Genomic DNA, 19,108 nt, shown 5'->3' with positions numbered 1-19,108 from the left:
GTGTGGCTCGCTCTCAGCGTAAAACTCGACATGTTTGAACATGAAGATGAAGAACTTTCACTTATATACACGACCTCAATGTAAAACTTCATTGCTTGTTGAGCCGCAATTTTTCCATGCACTTTGAACATAGCACAAATATGTTTGTAAGCCAAAACACTTTATAACGTATTCTTTGACATCAACAAATAAAAATTAATATCCTATTTTTTTTATGTGTTTCCTTTCCCGTCAACTTAGGTTTATTAAAATTAAACTTTTCAGCTCAATCAATAACTATAATTATGATGTTTACATTGTAATTCGATTATTGTATTTAAAAGATGCACTATCATTATTACATCTCATTGTTGTATTAGGATAAACAACAATATTAACACGTTCAGTTACCATTTTATAACAACTTTAAGAAAAAAAATTGAATAAGAGATCAAAATGAGAAAAATAATACATAAAGGTGTGGTGTGTGATTGTGTTATGCTGCTCTAGTATTTATAGAAAAAATTTTGGATGTTAATTCTTCCATTTTCACTGTCATAATATACGAATTTAAGAAAAAAATTTACTACAATTTTGTTGTTTATAGGGGCGAAAGCACCTTTTTGTTTTCGCCATTAGTGAAAATGAAATTATATGCCGCTTATGCTGAGAACAACAACGAAAATAAATTTTTTTTGTGCTATTTTTTATACCAACATCAGTGCAAATTTCGTATATCACGTTTTTGCTTTTACTGCCAATAAATTTGTAACTGAATATTTGAAAAAGTAAATTTTTATAAATCAATTTAATTGAGTAAATAATTAATATTTTTTATTTAAATAAAAAAACTTTTGTTAGTATCGTCAATCTAAAATCCTTTTTTATATTAGATTAGATTATTAGAGGTGAATTGCCTAATAACTTAAATTATGTATTATACGCTATTATAAACTTTTACAAAACGTCAATTTGTCTTTTCATAATTAAAATATATTTTTTAATTTTTTATAATTAAAAAATATTTTCTTTATAAAATATCAATAATGTTTTATTTTTTTATAATTATATTTTTTTATTGTAAAATAACATTTTAAAGTATCACCATAATAATATAAAACACTAAAATATATAGTCAAATATTTTTGTGTTTCATATTAAAATCATCTATATATAAAGTTTAACCTCAATCTAACACAGTATGAAAGCGGAAAAAAATGTACATCAATACACATTACCATACCACGAGTGTCAAATATCAATTAATGTGAAATATGAACGATTATTTTATACTGATTTAATAATCTTACTATATTAAGTTTAAATATAATCCAAATGAAATAATAGATCATGTTAATTTAAATCTCTTGATATACCAATTATACGAAAGATTAACGATATAAATACGAGATTCTTGAAATAAATATAATTTTTTATTTTATATTTTAAATTAACTTGTGTGTCCAACATTCAGCTTTCAGCATAACGAAGTAATCTATCATCATCTTCATCAACTTGAGGTATTCTTTTGTGTAAAATTTAAACAACCTTCTTACTTATATGAAGAAATTGTTCATATGATTAATTCTTATTCAACTCTTCATAGGATTGGTCCTTATTTCATCCTTCATGGATTAATTATTTGCATCTAGAAAGTTTGAAATTTAATTTGATGTACATAAAAAAATAGATTCATCTACAAAATAAACCATAAAAATTATTTATATTTATATATCACTTAAATTATTTTCTCGTATGATTTATGTTTTATGTTTAAATATTTTTTCTACTTAATTTATGCAGTTTTTTTCTCTTGCATTTTGGAAAAAAAAAACAATGAGTATGGCTCACTACTTACTATTCTCTATAGAAAAAAATTTCAAATTTTACACAAAATAAAAAATAAAATATGTTAAATATAAAGTCATAATAAAATTGTCAGATTTAATATAAATTTTATGAAATTGATTTTTATTTAAAATCATAATATCAGCCAATTTTAAAAATTAAATCCGGATTTAAGCTACTATGCTACTAACCACGTTTTTATTTTTTATATTGGAAGAAAGATGGTGTAAAACCGGGTTATAGGAGTGCAGGGTGCTTCACGTGATTGTGACGGCTGCGATAAAGAAATTGGACGGTTCGATTTAAAGAATAGTCATCGGACGGTCTAATTAGAGAATGGGTAGGTATACAAATCAGACCGTTCGATTTATGCCCCGAGCCACGGGTCAAATATGCAACAACCGAGCCCATCTGCTTGTATATCATCTATTTGAATACTCCAACCCCTCATTTCACTCGTTTTTTTATCTCCAACCCTACCTTCATCACTTTCACTCTCCACCATTCATGCATCAATGAAACCGGTTTGAAGAAAAAAAAAATTGGACCACTAATTAACAATGCCAAGAAAAAGAAGAATAAAAGACGTTAATCGTCCGAAGTTCCACATTGCTAATTATCTTGATCATCCTAATTATATAAGTTTGTATTTTTAAATATTTCGATTTAATTAAAACAATAGTGATAATGTTAGAGATTAATAGTTTATTATAGTAATAAGGTTAGAATTTAGTGTGGTAATCATTTTTAAATATTTTGATTTAATTAAAATAATAGTAATAATGTTAGAGATTAGTAGTATATTATAGTGATAATGTTAGAGATTAGTGTAAATATTTTATTATAGTGATAATGTTAGAGTATATTTTGTAAATATGTTGATTTAATTAAAATAATAGTGATAATGTTAGAGATTAGTAGTTTATTATAGTGATAATGTTAGAGATTAGTGAAGTAATAATTTTTAAATATTTTGATTTAATTAAAATATTTGTAATAATGTTAGAGATTAGTCTTTGATTATGATGATAATATAGAGATTAGTGTAGTAATAATTTTTAAATATTTTAATTTAATTAAAATAATAGTGATACATTTAGATATTAGTAGTAATAAATTATAGTGATAATGTTAGAGATTAATGTAATAATAATTTTTATTTAGATTACGGATGTATGATAATAAATTAATTATTGTTATTAATAGATTCTAGTAATAATTTTTATTAAAATGTGTAGGTATGATAATAAAATAATTAATATTAATTGTTATTAATAAATTTATTGTAATAATAATTTTTATTAAGATTATACGTGCGATATAACAAATTAATTATTATAAGTTGTTATTAATATAGTAATAATTTTTATTAAGATTATATTATACGTGTGTGATACTAAAGACATTAATTATTAGTAATAAATTTGTTGTATAGTAATATTTTTTTATTAAGATTTAGGTACGATAATAAAATTATTATTATTATTATTGTTATTATTATTATTATTATTGCTATATAAATATAAATAGAAAATTAGGAATAAGAGTTGTTATTATAAAATAATTTTGAGTAGTTAATAATATAGTTAACATGATTATATTTTATTGGTTATGTGATAATAAAAATTTGATTCTGTTAAATTTAATTTGTTAACTAAATAAGGTTATATTTGTTTAATGTGGTCAATGGCTATATTTTGTAGGGTTTATGGATGTTGTAATGTGATCATTATATGTTGTCAGATCGGTACAATCAAATTATGGAGGGACATTTACGTGAGACTGACTTTTATCATATTTCTCAAACTGGAATTGTTCAATGTCAGTCAGCATTGGTAAATGCTTTGATCGAGAGATGGCACCCCTGCGATTCACATATTCCATTTTCTTGTTGGTGAGTGTGCTGTGATGCTGAAAGACGTGGCGATAATTCTTGGTCTTATGACTAACGGTCTGCCAGTTAAAGGACTGACACTCAATAGTTTTAAGGCGTTAGAGGCCGAATGCTTGGATCAGTTTGGTGTTGCACCTAGGAAGGCAGATTGTAGAGGAAACTTCATCAAGTTGACGTGGTTTCGAGGATTGAAAAATCGTTTAGTGTTGGCCGATGATATTCATATTCAGAGGTACATGAAGTGCCACATCAAATGCCAAAGCATACTGCTCACGTGGAATCCGGTCGAACCAATTGATATAAGTCTCACCCAGCTCGCGTAAATACTGATAACGCATCTCATATTCGGGAACCGTTCTCGAATATCCTGTCAATAAAAAAATAGATCCACCATAAACAACGTTGATTATAATAAATGGGCTTAAAAATGACTATAATAGTAACTATGATACCAATATTGACGATAAGCTTCTGTAGATACGGAGCCTTGAACTTTCTCAAGAAGTTGGACTCTATCTGTTTGATACAAAATATGTGAAATGCTATAGGAGGAGACCATGCTCGGTTACTACGAGCAATAGCTGACATGATCGAATCGTGCCGATCAGAGATAAGGCCTACACCATCACGTGTCACAACATGTTGTCGCAAGTTACTAAGAAAAAAGTGCCAAGTCTCAGATGTCTCTCCCTCCACTATCGCAAATGCAATAGGCACGATATTGTTGTTGCCATCATGTGAAACTACAACCAACAAACAACCCTTATATTTTCCATACAAATGAGTTCCGTCTACCTGTACTATTGGCTTGCAATGTCTGAATGCTCTAATACAAGGGTAATAACTCCAGAAGATTCGTGTAGTACACGAATATTAGGAACCAAGTCGTCTCCCTGATACGCAGGCATTGTTTCAAAATGAACAACTGCTGATAACTCCTTGTGACACATGGCCTCGAACCAAATGGGCAAAGCATCGTACGAAGCTTTTCAACCTCCAAAAATTGACTCCACTGCTTTCTGTTTTGCCAACCATGCTTTGCGATAATTCGACTGTACTTCCATAATCACTGATTTCATCTTTATAGATGGATCAACTTCTACCAATGGCTTTATTACTTTCGCAATTGTGTTGGAATCCAGTTTCGAATGATCTTGAGAAACGGTGGTCCTAGTACATATGTGACTACCATTGTACCTCCTTATGTCCCAACAGTACTTCCTGGACAGTTTGCTCACCCTGATAAGCCAATCACAACGTGCGCCATACTGGGTACGTTTAGCATAGAATGTCGTCGGTTCTGACTTAAGCACTGGATAATCTACACCTCTACGGATGTTATAATCTTTCATCTCCTTAATTATTGTCTCTCTAGAATTGAATTCCATTTCCACGATGAATTCTCCATCCGTCATAATAGGGAGCTCTGCTGCAATCACACCACAAATTTTATATTTTGATAAATAATTCTTAAATACGTGTCGCATTAATAAACCTTATGATCCATAAATCAATAATAAATCATTCAAATGATATTTAATAAGTTAACAATCACTACAAGAATGTGAAATACTAAATTCATCAACATACATGTTTAATTCATAATTAAAATATAAATAATTACTAATTATATACTATATTTTACCTATAACTCTATGTGCCTTAAATATTTGTCTCAAACTCAAAACTTATGTATAAATCATAATTTAAAATTAATACATACCTGCTCGAACTCAATATACAGTTCGATGAACGATATTTGGGACCGACTTTCAAGATACAGTGAAAATATTTTTTGCATGGTCGCTTCATCAGTTACGTATTTCGTTTGAAATTGAACGAACCCACTAAATACAGATATAGGATATCTGTACAGAATACACGACACTCTCCTACATATTTGAGAATTCATCTTTTTACAAATCACACCTTTTAATTCTTCAAATGACAGTGTGAATGGAATTATAATATCCAATGAATTTTCACACACAAATTTTGCTCTTTCAGATATTTGTAATAAAATTTGGCCATGATAATACACTTTTAATCTCAGTCTATCATCATGATAATAGAGAAGAAGAAGAGAAAGACAGAGGCGAGTTTCAAAGATTTGGAGAATGTGAGAAGAAGAAGATGAAGTGGGTTTGCTCAGTTTTCGATTGGGTATATATTAAACTGGAATTGGATTGTCCGGCCGCTTTTTTGATGATTCAAACTTTTTTGAAGCCTAAAATCGGACAGTCCGATTAGTGGAACGGCCCGCCAAAAAAATTGGTCTCCCAGAAATTAGTGGGTCCGATTTCATCGTCCATCAAATTTTTTGTCCTGCAGCGTTGAAATCGGTGGGTCTGATTTTTTTGGACCAAAAAAAAAAATTCACCATCCTTGCATGAAATCAATAGCTTTGATTTCTTTGCACACAGATCTCCAACAACCACAAATCGAACGGTCCGATTTGTGTCCCCTCTCACTTATAAAAAATCGAACTATCCGATTTTCTTCCATCTGCTAACTGCCGTCACAACGGTATAAAACTCCCCTAAGTTCCATAACCCACCGTTACACCAAAATTTTGTCAATATGTAAAAAATTAGCCTGCTACTAACTCATCCCCTTTGTATGAACAATGATGTAAACTAGCTTCAATTTTCATCTGAAAACAAGAAGAAATAAAATAAAGAAAACAAACAAAAACAGTTATAGACTACTGAAAGAGAGTAACTGTAGCCAGCAAGGAGCACGCGCATCCAATTTCAGAAACAATTAAAAAAAAAAAATTGTCTCACATAGTCACATATATAAATAAATATTTTATTTTATTTTATTTTCCCCCCTTACACAAAATCTCATTCCCCTCACACTTCAGAACAGAGAGTATCGTTAGTTCTCGTTTTATGCGCCGCCACCTCCACCACGGAAACAACAACCACCATGAAAACCACCGTCACCGCCACCACTACTTAGGGTTTCACCTCTATTCGTTTTCTAGGGTTTCGAAATCAGTCTTAACTCTCTATTTTGCTCTCTCTCGCTCGCTCGCTCTCACTCTCACTCCTTCCCTTTCGAGCTGGATTCTCTCTCCTTCCTCTCCCGAAGAATCTTCATGCGCCGCTGGTTCAGCGGCTTCGTTGATTAGCTTCTCTCTCTATTTCTCCTCTGTTTCTCTCTCATCGAGTTTCTCTCTGTATCTTCGGTTATATGATCGTTTCCGTTACCATCACTTCGCTCCGATTTGCATGGCATTGGGGGATTTGATGGCATCGACGCGGTTCTCTCAATCTCCTCTCATCGTCGTCTCTAATAGCCACAGCCAGAGTCATAGCCATAACCACTTCGACGATTGCGCTTCGTCGTCTTCCTCGTTGTACGCGCTAGACGACGGTGATTTTGGTTCTAGGAGGCGCGATTCGGAAGCTTCCACCGCCGCAGCAGCGGCAGCGAGTGTAGGTTATGGTAATGGTGATGTAACAGCTGCCACCAGCATGGCGTACCTGCCGCAGACCGTCGTGCTGTGCGAGCTGCGGCATGAGGCGTTCGAAGCCTCCACGCCAGCCGGACCTGCTGTCAACGGGTTGGTCTCGAAATGGCGCCCGAAGGAAAGAGTAAGAGATTTTGATATAAGTATTAGTATCGTTAGTTTGTTATGATGTGTTTGGATTTGAGTATTTTTAGGGTTTAAAAATCAGTTTTTGTGCTCTACAGTAAACTATTTTGAGTAGAAAAGAAGATAATCGAAGCACAAAGTTATCCGTTGTGGTGCATTATTCTGTGTCTAAATGAGAGACTCGTTAGATTTGAGTGGGAATGTTATAGTTCATAATGTTTGGATATGAACTTTTCTTTAGTTACCAAATTGGTTCTTATGGTTGCTGTTTTTTGTTTTTTATTTAAATTTTATATGTTTTTTTTTGATATAATGCAGAAGAAGTGAATCTTGAAACACTATCTGATATAGGTACTATGTTCTGGTTGAATGAATAAAAATGGCTGGACTATAGTGAAAATATTCGTTTATTCTGTTTGGATTAGAGTACTTTTAGGGAAAAAATTCAAAATGTAGGCTTCTGGTTATAAGCAGAAGCTAGTACACAAACTTATCTGTTATAATTCATTGTCTTGTGGCTGAGGGAGCAAACGTGTTAGGGTTTAAGTAAAAATGTTATAGTTCACTCTGTTGGGATTTGAATGTTTAGGGGAATGAATTCACATTTTTGGCTGTTTTTTTTCATGCCTTTAAATATTAAAAAGGTTTATAGGAACACATTCTTTATCTATTATAGTTCATTGTGCTATGGGGGGAATGAGCAAAAGTAATTTTTTTCTCTTAAGAGCTTGTGCAAAGGTGAAAGAACTTTGTTGTTGTTGTTGTTGTTTAATAATGATGCTTGTAGTGGTTTGTTTTTGATATTGGCTGTTAAGGTTGTAGGATGGTTGAAATTGGTCTTGATTGTGCAAATTGCGAGCTCATCTGTTGAATTTCATTGTCCTCAACGTTGTGACATTATGATTACTTGATGGTTCACTGATCATTTGAATGAGAATAGGTAGGATTGTTCTGGTCATTCCAGTGGTCCATTCTATTTCCTTATTTTATGTAGGCATGACAGCATGAAAACTATGGCAGTGTAACTGTCAATCTAATAAAGACAATGTTGTGTACAAATAATGATTATGATAAAATTAATCTTTGCACCAAGAATGGGACTATTTTATCAAGGCTGAAGAAATATGCAGTTTTTGTTTGCCTGAAGACGTGTCATAAAATGGAGAATGATAAATCGAAGTGATAATATAGGTCCTACCTTGTTAAGGGTATTATTATCTTTTAGCCATGTAGCCCATTGAGAGGCATCCTATGTTTCATTCTTTATTCTTATTTAGAATGAGAACAATTTTCCATCCTATGTGTTTTCTGCTTGTTTGATGACAGTCCTTTGCTTATAATTAAAGTTTTTTCCTTCTAACTGGGTAGTGACAAGTTTTGACATGTTTACCATGTCTCTCCACTCACGAGGGTAACAACTTTAGAATAGTGCTGAGCAGTGCACTTGACTGCCCATTAGTTTTTCTTGTTTCTTTTCTAGTTGTGATGATGAATGCTCCAGGAAGATACCTATATTTTATGTTTGCTAAGAAGTCTGCTTTAATTTATTGCCAATTTTGTGGTGCAGATGAAGACGGGATGTGTAGCTCTTGTATTATGTTTAAACATTAGTGTTGATCCACCAGATGTAATAAAGATATCTCCCTGTGCTAGAATGGAGTGCTGGATAGGTCTCTTTTTCACTCTTCTGATCTCAGTTGTTTTCAAATTTTTTTTCTCTGGTGTTCTAATAAAACGTTTTCATGTTTTTTGTCTTCTGGCAATTTTATGTTGATTAGATAGTATTTTGAACCAACATTGTGTATAATTTCATCTTTTTTGTATCGTTTTGTCCATAAATGTGTACTTGTTATGTTCCAGATGCTTGTCAGTCAAAATCAGATATTGGCATTGCATTTTTTGGCATTTAACCCAAATATGTGTGGGTTGCACCATTACACTTATTCAATATGGTTGGAGTCTCTTTACACTTGCTCTTCTGTGTTTTTTCATTGAGTTTTTGTTTGCGAATCCAATTATATTGTGTTAGTTATGAATTGGTTAATGAGAATGTTAAAAAAGTGCAAAAACTAAATCTTTGCAATAGGTATGCTTTTATTTATCTGGTTTCATGTAATTCTCTCTCTCTCTCTCTCTCTCTCTCTCACACACACACACACACACACACCTCTCACACCTCTCTCTTTCTGTTTTCTTCTGTTATAATGAGTTATTTGGTTGCCAAGGAAAAATGATATGCAATATCTAACCTCTGGATGCTTACAACTATAAAACTGGAATATGCTCACTCTGATTAAATAATTTGCATCACTTTCTGCTTTTTGTTTGAAAACTTAGGCCCAAACTTTTAGATTTACTGTCCATACAGATTTTCTTCTTGAAGAGATCTAACTCTCGCTTTACACTTTCATCTTGGCAAATGCTGCAGATCCTTTTAACATGGCACCTCAGAAAGCATTGGAGTTAATTGGAAAAAGTTTGAGCAATCAGTATGAAAGGTGGCAACCAAAGGTGGAAATGTTTAGCTTGTTAAATCCATTGTCATATTCCTCTTTGATGTTAATGTTTAGTTAATCCTGTGGGCATGAATTGTCAACAGGCTCGGATCAAGTGTCAACTTGATCCAACAATTGATGAGGTGAAAAAGCTTTGTATTACATGCCGTAGATATGCAAAGTCTGAAAGAGTATTATTTCACTACAATGGCCATGGTGTTCCAAAGCCAACTCCCAATGGTGAAATTTGGGTCTTCAATAAGGTATTTTTTCTGTCCTATAATACTTGATGTGAGATATTTATTTGGTAGGTCATATATTACGTTGTTTCAACTGGCGATTATCATGTCTGGCCAATGCACAGGGACGACAGATATATGAACTGAGCACATATATTTTAATATTTATATGTCAAGTTATGTTATGTCTCTCTGTGAAGTGAATGAACTAAACCGTGTAACAAACATATTTGAATTGGAAGTTAGATTAGTACTAATAAAATAACTTGGCTAGAGAAATAGAGAATATAGGTATGTAAAGTCCCTAAATTATCACAAATAATAATGCAAGTTCTCATAAATTAATAATAACCTGTTCTACATCAAAAAATTGGATAAATAATACTAAACAGGGAAAATGGAGGGTCCAAATGTGAGGGGGAAAAATAGTATAAGAAGACACTTATGTTGCTTGGATTTTGTTCACATTTGGTCTTGTTCCTCATCCAAATTATTTATAGAAGAAATTATTGAATACTTCATCAAATCTTAAGACAATAAATATTTATACTTTCATTACTTTACATTTTGTAGTTTCTGTTTTTCATATTTTAACTGTTGTCCTAAGGCATATATTAATGGAAACCTTTCTTATAATGGGAATTGTTACTCCCGTATATGCGTCAAGATCCTAGATATGTGGGTCTTCTTATACTATGTATCAAGGATGTGCTTTTATATAAAAACGTGTTTTTCCTCTTTTCATATCATTTGTTGACCTTTTTATTTTTCCTTTTCTGTTCTTTTTTTGTTTCTTTTCGTTTTGTGGTTAAAACTCAAGTTAATAATTGTGTTAGCCAGTTTTTCATTAGAGTAATAAATTAAGTCGAGGAATGGTATATGTGAATCAAGGACCAAAGTGACTGTGGGTAGCCTTTAGGTTTTGTAATCTGCTTTTTCCACTACATTCTTTGTTTGATATTTTCTTTCTTATATAGCATTGCAACTATTCTCATAGGAAATATGAACTTAGAATCTTTTCAGCAGCATTTTGTTTATTTGGCAACTTATAGAAGAAAGTAAAATGGAGGTGAGGGAGATATTATAGAATCTGAAAAAAGTGTGCACAGGTTTTCATAATTTAGTTCTTCCAAAAGCTTTAGTTTTGAGAGACGCATGAGTACTCTGATATCTCACACCCACATTCACATGAGCTCATTGGTCGCAGGCACAATTTATTTTGTGCTAAAATCTAACTCCTACTTATTGATAAGGACCGCACTTTAGACAAGTTGGTCATAGAGCTTCTAAACCATGTCGGAAATAATCTCTCCAACATATTCAAGTTGAAGAGATAGAGGCCCATAAATTGTTTATAAATTAAAACACTTGTGATGGCAGAGAAAATATAGACACATTTGTTCATTGATGGTTCTAAATTAGACAATATAGTAAAATAAAATGGACCTGATTCTAGTATAATAATGAATCTAAACTTGATTGAAGTGATGAAATCTTATCAGAAAACTTCCTTATTATCTCTCAGTCCATATATTATAATTAGTAACGAATCAACAATTTATTGTTATTCCTATTCTCATTTTCATCATTTCACATGCACTCGTGCAGAGTTATACGCAGTATATCCCCTTACGAGTTGCTGACCTCGATTCGTGGCTGAAGACCCCCTCAATATATGTTTTTGACTGCTCTGCTGCTGGGGGTATTGCTAATGCTTTCATTGAGGTATTCAGAGTCAATTATTTTAACATAACATATTGGATGGAATAGAACTGTTACTATGGGAACTAATTTTTTCGTTTATATTTTTGGCTCTTGGACTTGGTATTGATTAGCTTAATGAATGGAATGCTTCCAACTCCCCTGGAACCACGAGAGATTGCATTTTGCTTGCAGCATGCGAGGCACATGAGCAATTGCCTCAGAGTGCAGAATTCCCTGCTGATGTATTTACATCATGCCTTACGACACCTATTAAGATGGCATTGCGATGGTGAAGCTTCTCTTCTTATTTTAAATGTATTTCTTGATGTATTTAATTCCTCCCATAGTCCCATTATTTAATATATTCAGGTGGTGAAAATCATGTACATCTGACGAAGTGGAGGAGACAAATTACATCACACACACACAAAAAAAAAAAAACTAATAGCCAATTTTATTTTTCTGCATATTTATTTGTTTAGTGAAATTGTTTACTTCTAACAAAAAATATTGCTCCTAGGTTTTGTACCCGTTCATTACTTCGCGGGTCTCTTGACTATTCACTTATAGACAAGATCCCTGGTCGTCCAAATGATAGAAAAACACTTCTGGGAGAACTAAATTGGATTTTTACTGCAGTAACTGACACAATTGCCTGGAATGTTCTTCCTCATGGTATGTCTCAGCCCTGCCCATGGTTGCTGCTACACTAATGAATTGCCTCTTCTTTAATCCAATTTTCTAAGTAATTTTCATTTGTATCTTGCATATAATATTACTGATGTTTTTGACATGCAGATCTCTTTCAGAGACTGTTCAGACAGGACTTGTTAGTTGCAAGTTTATTCAGAAACTTTCTGCTGGCTGAGCGAATCATGCGATCTGCAAATTGTACTCCTGTTTCTTTTCCAATATTGCCGCCAAGCCATCAGCATCATATGTGGTATCTTGGATGATAATTTTTGTGATAATATCATATGGGCTGAAAATTTAGTTATTTGTTTATTTTGGTTAAATCTTTATGTATTTTTGTTTTCTCTACAGGGATGCATGGGACATGGCTGCTGAGCTTTGCTTGTCGCAACTCCCGTCATTAGTTGAGAATCCTAATGCAGAGTTTCAGGTATCTTGGGAATCTTAAATACTTTTGAAATAGAGATTCTATCTGAACCTTGAAAATTAATGATAGGAAATTAATTGTATATTTTAAGATTTTATTTATTGGTTTTGAGCTTACTTGTTGAAGTCCCCCCTTTCTCTTCTTTTCCAGCCTAGTTCATTTTTCAGTGAGCAGTTAACAGCATTTGAGGTATGGCTTGACCATGGTTCTGAACATAAGAAGCCACCAGAGCAGTTGCCTATTGTTCTCCAGGTGTGGCACACGTTTGGGTCTCCAGTTCCTAATCCTTAAGTTATACTTCATTTCCTTTTCACAATCATATTATTCTTGTGGGAAGATTGTAGGTATCTGCTTATATCATTTCATTCATTTGAAGGTTATCACTGTTCTTATTTCAGGTTTTGCTTAGTCAGTGCCATCGATTTAGGGCTTTAGTTCTCCTTGGAAGGTTTCTTGACATGGGACCATGGGCTGTAGATTTGGTAATCCCCCCCCCCCCCCCAAAAACAAAAAAAAAAAAACACCATGTCAAAGTTTATGGTACATCTTGTTCTATATCTGTAAAAAGGTTTGTAATGTTATATGGTGATAGTGGTTTCCTATGAACAGGCACTGTCTGTTGGAATATTTCCTTATGTTCTGAAGCTTTTACAAACAACAACACCAGAACTTCGTCAGATTCTTGTCTTCATATGGACAAAAATTCTCGCACTAGACAAGGTACCTCTGTAGGAACTTAATCATTTTCTGTAGTTATAGATTAAATAGTAAAGTGGGTCTTGTGCTTGCTGGATGACTTTCCACATTGATAACCTTAACAAGTGTCCTTAGGGCACAACTAAAGCCTAGTTCTTTTTGTCTTCATAACACTTTCTACTTTTTAATTCTTCGCAGTTATATGCTGTTGAAGCCACAATAATTGCCCTTAATTTGTCGATACTGCAATGCCTTCATTAATATAGCAATATGTATAACACCATATTGCGTTAATCCACCAACTTTTTTCCTATGAATATATTACTAGCCTTGCAAAGTTTCATATTAAATACGAGCCTGTTGCAGATTAAATGGGGTTAATCTAACAGCTTATTTAGTTTATGAAGCTCTTATGCACCCTTGGTGTTTATGTTATGTTACAGTCATGTCAAGTTGATCTAGTGAAGGATGGAGGTCATATATATTTTATTAAGTTTCTTGATAGAATGGAAGCATATCCGGAGCAACGTGCAATGGCTGCTTTTGTTTTAGCAGTAATTGTTGATGGCTACAGACGAGGTCAAGAAGCCTGTATTGAAGCTGGTTTAATCCATGTTTGCTTAAAGCATCTTCAGTCTTCATCTCCCAATGATTCACAAACTGAACCCCTTTTCCTTCAGTGGCTTTGCCTGTGTCTGGGGAAACTGTGGGATGATTTCACAGAGGCCCAAATAATAGGTTTGCAGGAAGATGCTGTTTCTATATATGTTTCTCTACTGTCTGAACCCCAACCAGAGGTTCGCCTCCTTACTAATTAAATTTGCTGATGCATTGAGTTTCTCTTCAACGAAACAAAACGTTAATCATTGACATGTTAATTTTTTTCATCTGTCCCAGGTTAGGGCTTCTGCTGTATTTGCGCTAGGTACTCTTCTCAATGTGGGAGTTGATTACTGCAGAGGGGCTGGCGGGGATGAAGATTGTGATGATGATGAAAAGTGTAGGGCTGATTTTAGTATAGTGAAAAACCTTTTGAGTGTTTCTTCAGATGGGAGTCCACTGGTGAGGGCAGAGGTAGCAGTGGGTAGGTGATTAACATCTGAATTGAATTGTGCTTATGTCTACAAACTATTTTGTGTCATTATAATCATTATTAGACGGAAGGTAAATAGCCTTTCAACTATTTTTGTATCTTATAAAATAATCATTACATTTGTTTTCTTCTGACTGTCAGCTTTGGGACGCTTTGCCTTTGGTCATAACAAGCACTTAAAGTCCATTGCTGCTGCTTACTGGAAACCTCAGAGTAACAGTTTGCCGAAATCCTTACCTTCACTGGCAAATGTGAATGGATCTGGTGGTGGGCATACTACCCAGAACCAGCATATGCCTCATGGAAGTATTATTTCATCTCAAATTGGGCGCCTTTCCAGGATTGGAAGCGACAATTCTTCAGTAGTCCATGATGGGCGAGTCTCTTCTAGCAGTCCTCTTGCTGGTTCTGGAATTATGCATGGGTCCCCTTTGTCTGATAATTCATCTCATCATTCTGATTCAGCAATACAGAATGATAGTTTTAGCAACGGAGTTGCTAACCATACTGGACCAAAGTCCTTAGACAATGCATTGTATTCAGAATGTGTAGCTGTTATGTGTGATTTAGCAAAAGATCCATCTCCTCGCATTGCAAACCTCGGTCGCCGGATACTGTCAATAATAGGTATTGAACAAGTGGTAGCAAAACCGTCCAAGTCTGCTGGTGTTCGGATAGGTGAACCTGTGGCAAGTCTAGTTCGGTCATCTTCATGGTTTGATATGAACGGAGGTGGATCTCGTCATTTTTCCTTTTCTCATCATTTTTCCTTTCTTCTATTTTTCCCAGTAGTTAGTTATTATGGATTGTTTCCAACAAAGTTCTGCATTAAATTTGATTTTCGTACTTATTTCTCTACAATATGCTATTGGCCTCCCTGCTTATTATGTTTGCTGTGGTGGCAGGTCACTTGCCTCTAACCTTCAGAACTCCTCCAGTCAGCCCACCTCGTGCAAACGTTTTAACTGGAATGAGAAGAGTATGCTCTTTGGATTTTAGGCCCCATATAATAACTTCTCCAGATTCTGGATTAGCTGATCCCCTTCTAGGCTCCGGAGGAGTGTCTGGGACATCAGATAACAGTTTTCTTCCACAATCAACTATATATAATTGGAGTTGTGGGCACTTTTCCAGGCCACTACTAACTCCTTCTGATGATAGTGAAGAAGTATTGGCCAGAAGAGAGGAGAGGGAAAAAATTGCATTGGAGCAGATATCAAAGTGCCAGCACTCTGGTATATTTTTTATGCTTTGTTTGTAGTGAATAAGTTATTTGTTTTTATTTTAAAAACCACATTTGTGATTGAATTATATATGGTGTTGTATTCTGTCAGCTGTTAGCAGGCTAACCAATCCAATTGCTAAATGGGACACAAAAGGCACACAAACAATACTGTTACAGCCTTTCTCTCCTATTGTGATAGCTGCCGATGAGAATGAGCGGATCAGGTATGAAGAATTAATTAATATTACATAGCTGAATGGGGGCCGTTACTTTTTTTAACTATCAAAGATTCAAATGCTATAGATATTATATATGGGCTTATTTTGTTGTGAAGTTGGTAAAACTCAGTTTCAGTCAGTTTGACAGTCAGCTGAATTTTAGTATTGTAAAGGCTGGAAAAAGGCCAAAAGAGTGATCATATTTCTTTTAAATATTACGGAAATTTGGTATTCTGCATAGGCCACCAAAACGTTGTGGTTCTAGATGTTTACTTGGTTTTGCTTGCTCTATTATATTATTTTGTCATACTTACGTTGGCTGATTGGAGTTCACCACAGGGTATGGGACCATGAACAAGCTGCACCCCTTAACAGTTTTGACAATCATGATTTTCCAGACAAGAGGATTTGTAAGCTCTGCCTGGTGAATGAGCTTGATGATAGCTTGCTTCTTGCTGCTTCATGTAATTTCCTCCTGTTTCTTAATGTTATTTCTATTTCAAACTACTGTTGGCATATAGAGTTATTTTGAAATCTTTGTCATGACACAGGCGATGGAGACATTCGGATTTGGAAAGATTATACTCTGAAGGGTGAACAAAAGCTTGTCACTGCATTCTCTTCCATTCATGGTCATAAATCTGGTAGGAGTAGTCTGAATGTGAATGTTGATTGGCAACAACAATGCGGTTATCTGGTATGCTGTTCTTTTATCTTCTTGGGAGTGTGTGGAATCTATCTTGCCTTGATCTCCCTCCACTTCTGCTCAAAGAGTTCCATTTCTTCACACATTTTTGTTTTAGTGACGTGTTTAATTTAATTGTCTTGTTGCTTGTCACATTTACCAGTATGCTTCGAGTGAGTTGTCACCTATTATGCTTTGGGATCTGGACAAGGAACAGCTTGTTAATCGTATACCTTCATCATCAGATTGCAGTATCACAGCATTGGTTAGCCTCATCTTTGCATCATGTTCTCTGTGAATGGATTGCCTAGTGACGATTTCATATGACTTGGTTATTTGGCTTGATTGTTGTCATGGATCTATTCCCTTGTCTCCTTATATGATGTTTGGAATAATTTATACATCTGCAAATACATATACATGTACATATACATATCAATTTTGTGTCTTAGGATCATTCAGTTTTTTGGTTGTTGAATCAGGGGAGTATGAGGTGATAGGCCTGTAGCTGAAAGCCCAGCCGTACTTGAGTATTGTGAAAATTTATTGTTTGGCTTGTAGTTGTAAGACTTCAAGTTTCTTTTGGATGAACTGCCTTCAATTCTGCACCTAAACTTTTTTTCTAGGGCATTTTTGTGTGTTTATGTACCTGGTTGTCATTCTCGGCAATCAATTCTCCCCTTTCCATTAAATACTGTATTCTTATGTTTCAGGCTGCATCTCAAGTACATGGAGGACAATTTGCAGCGGGTTTTGTGGATGGTTCTGTTAGACTTTATGATGTCAGGAAACCTGAAATGTAAGCACCCCATAGATGAACTTCTCTACCATGATGAAAATAAGTGTGATAATCAGTTCTCCTATGTCCTATCCTGATGGATTGAACTGAACAGCATTGTTGTGTTAGTGTTTGCACAATGTTGATATATATCCAGATAGGCACTAATATATGTGTTACTTTTTGAAAACATCAAAGAGATTAAAAATTCGAAACTTTCTTTATTTAGAAATTAGGAGGATGAGTTAGGACTCCTAATCATTTTCTTTCTTTTAATATCTCTGTAACGAAAACGGTGCTTCGCAGGGTTGTCTGTGAATTACGGCCACACAGACAGAGAGTAGAAAGAGTTGTGGGAATTGGCTTCCAACCTGGACTAGATCCCGGAAAGGTAAATCAAGATCTTTATAGTATCGTTTTTCCCCAATGAAATATTCCTGTAATGCTTATAGATCTTGGTATTGTTTTAATATTTATAGCCTATGAATTTGATCTTAGTATCATATCCTATTGCTTTTTTCCCCTTCAGATGGTTAGTGCTTCTCAGGCTGGGGATATCCAATTCCTGGATATCAGGAATCATAAGGGTGCTTATCTCACTATCGATGCTCACAGAGGTTCACTAACCGCTTTAGCTGTACATAGACATGCTCCTATTATTGCCAGTGGCTCCGCAAAGCAACTTATTAAAGTCTTTAGCCTTGAGGGTGACCAACTTGGCAGCATTCGATACTACCCTACCTTAATGGCCCAGAAAATTGGTTCTGTTAGCTGCCTTGGTTTCCACCCGTACCAAGCATTGCTTGCTGCTGGTGCTGCAGACGCATGTGTCATCTATGCCGATGAGCACACTCAGGCAAGATGAATCAGCATTCTTTCTTTCCTCTACGATATATGCTGTTTAACTTTGAACAGTTGCATCAAATGTAGCTGGAGTGCCACAATACGTTTGTTGCAGTTTGGATAATCCTGTGATGCTGCATCAATCCCTTTCCGCTGTGAATACATCTTAAATATTGGTAGGGTGAATTTCTACTGATAGTATATGCAAAAAAATTATATTATATTCATTAGCCTCCATGGTAGATGGTTGCACTCGACAGGATAATCCTGCATAATTATTGGAGGCTCTGGCAAATAATGTCATCTTCGTAAATATGTGTAAATATATCATTTTCGTTCATAATTTTCATTCTTGCCTTGCGTGTTGTGTTCCATCCTTTTTCAACTTGTAAATTTTAGCCCTGAAAGGCTGAAAGTGGGGGCTCATTCATGCTTGCAGTTTCTCTTGAACTAGGGGCCCTTCTTTTAAGTAACATGTAATTAGATTTTATTTTATCCTACTTCCCTCATTTCTTTTCGTGTTCCAAATAGTTTCTTACTACTCTATCTACTGTCAGATTGACAAATTTGATGTGTAAAAAATTTAGTGCTGGTTTGGATTGGCTTATTTAAATGGCAGTTATTTTTATATAAAAAAATTACTTTTATTTAAGTTTTAGACATGTTTCATACATTTTTTAGAAAGTA

The 19,108-nt window shown here is 34.3% G+C and overlaps 1 protein-coding gene across 2 annotated transcripts; it reads left to right on the top strand.

Moving 5' to 3' along the window:
- Positions 1 to 6,541: 6,541 nt before the first annotated feature.
- On the top strand, positions 6,542 to 18,779 carry LOC107475433 (regulatory-associated protein of TOR 1). 2 transcript variants are annotated; one of them, XM_016095067.3, is made up of 23 exons: positions 6,542 to 7,323; positions 8,893 to 8,995; positions 9,754 to 9,836; positions 9,925 to 10,083; positions 11,668 to 11,784; positions 11,895 to 12,052; positions 12,284 to 12,438; positions 12,562 to 12,706; positions 12,808 to 12,886; positions 13,034 to 13,135; positions 13,282 to 13,365; positions 13,493 to 13,603; positions 14,023 to 14,376; positions 14,477 to 14,663; positions 14,814 to 15,404; positions 15,578 to 15,907; positions 16,007 to 16,121; positions 16,455 to 16,579; positions 16,667 to 16,812; positions 16,964 to 17,065; positions 17,514 to 17,599; positions 17,885 to 17,969; positions 18,108 to 18,779. In XM_016095067.3, the coding sequence occupies exons 1-23, from the start codon at positions 6,616 to 6,618 to the stop codon at positions 18,441 to 18,443; spliced, it is 4,461 nt and encodes a 1,486-aa protein (XP_015950553.1). In that variant the 5' UTR covers positions 6,542 to 6,615; the 3' UTR covers positions 18,444 to 18,779. The 2 variants fall into 2 exon arrangements, with proteins under 2 accessions (XP_015950553.1, XP_020991426.1); XM_021135767.2 differs by lacking the exon at positions 8,893 to 8,995 and having other exon boundaries at positions 7,156 to 7,323.
- The last annotated feature ends 329 nt before the right edge of the window (positions 18,780 to 19,108 follow it).

The sequence above is a fragment of the Arachis duranensis genome, chromosome 2, assembly GCF_000817695.3.
Source record: "Arachis duranensis cultivar V14167 chromosome 2, aradu.V14167.gnm2.J7QH, whole genome shotgun sequence".
Taxonomy (NCBI): domain Eukaryota; kingdom Viridiplantae; phylum Streptophyta; class Magnoliopsida; order Fabales; family Fabaceae; genus Arachis; species Arachis duranensis.
This window is presented reverse-complemented; position numbering and strand designations above follow the sequence as displayed.

What these genes read in the sequence shown, in the direction of transcription:
- LOC107475433 (XM_016095067.3), top strand. Translation starts at nt 6,616, where the DNA reads ATGCGCCGCCACCTCCACCACGGAAACAACAACCACCATGAAAACCAC. An exon ending in TAGAATGGAGTGCTGGATAG is followed by an intron (nt 8,996 to 9,753) that starts GTCTCTTTTTCA and finishes CAAATGCTGCAG; the next exon opens with ATCCTTTTAACATGGCACCT. An exon ending in GATGTCAGGAAACCTGAAAT is followed by an intron (nt 17,600 to 17,884) that starts GTAAGCACCCCA and finishes GGTGCTTCGCAG; the next exon opens with GGTTGTCTGTGAATTACGGC.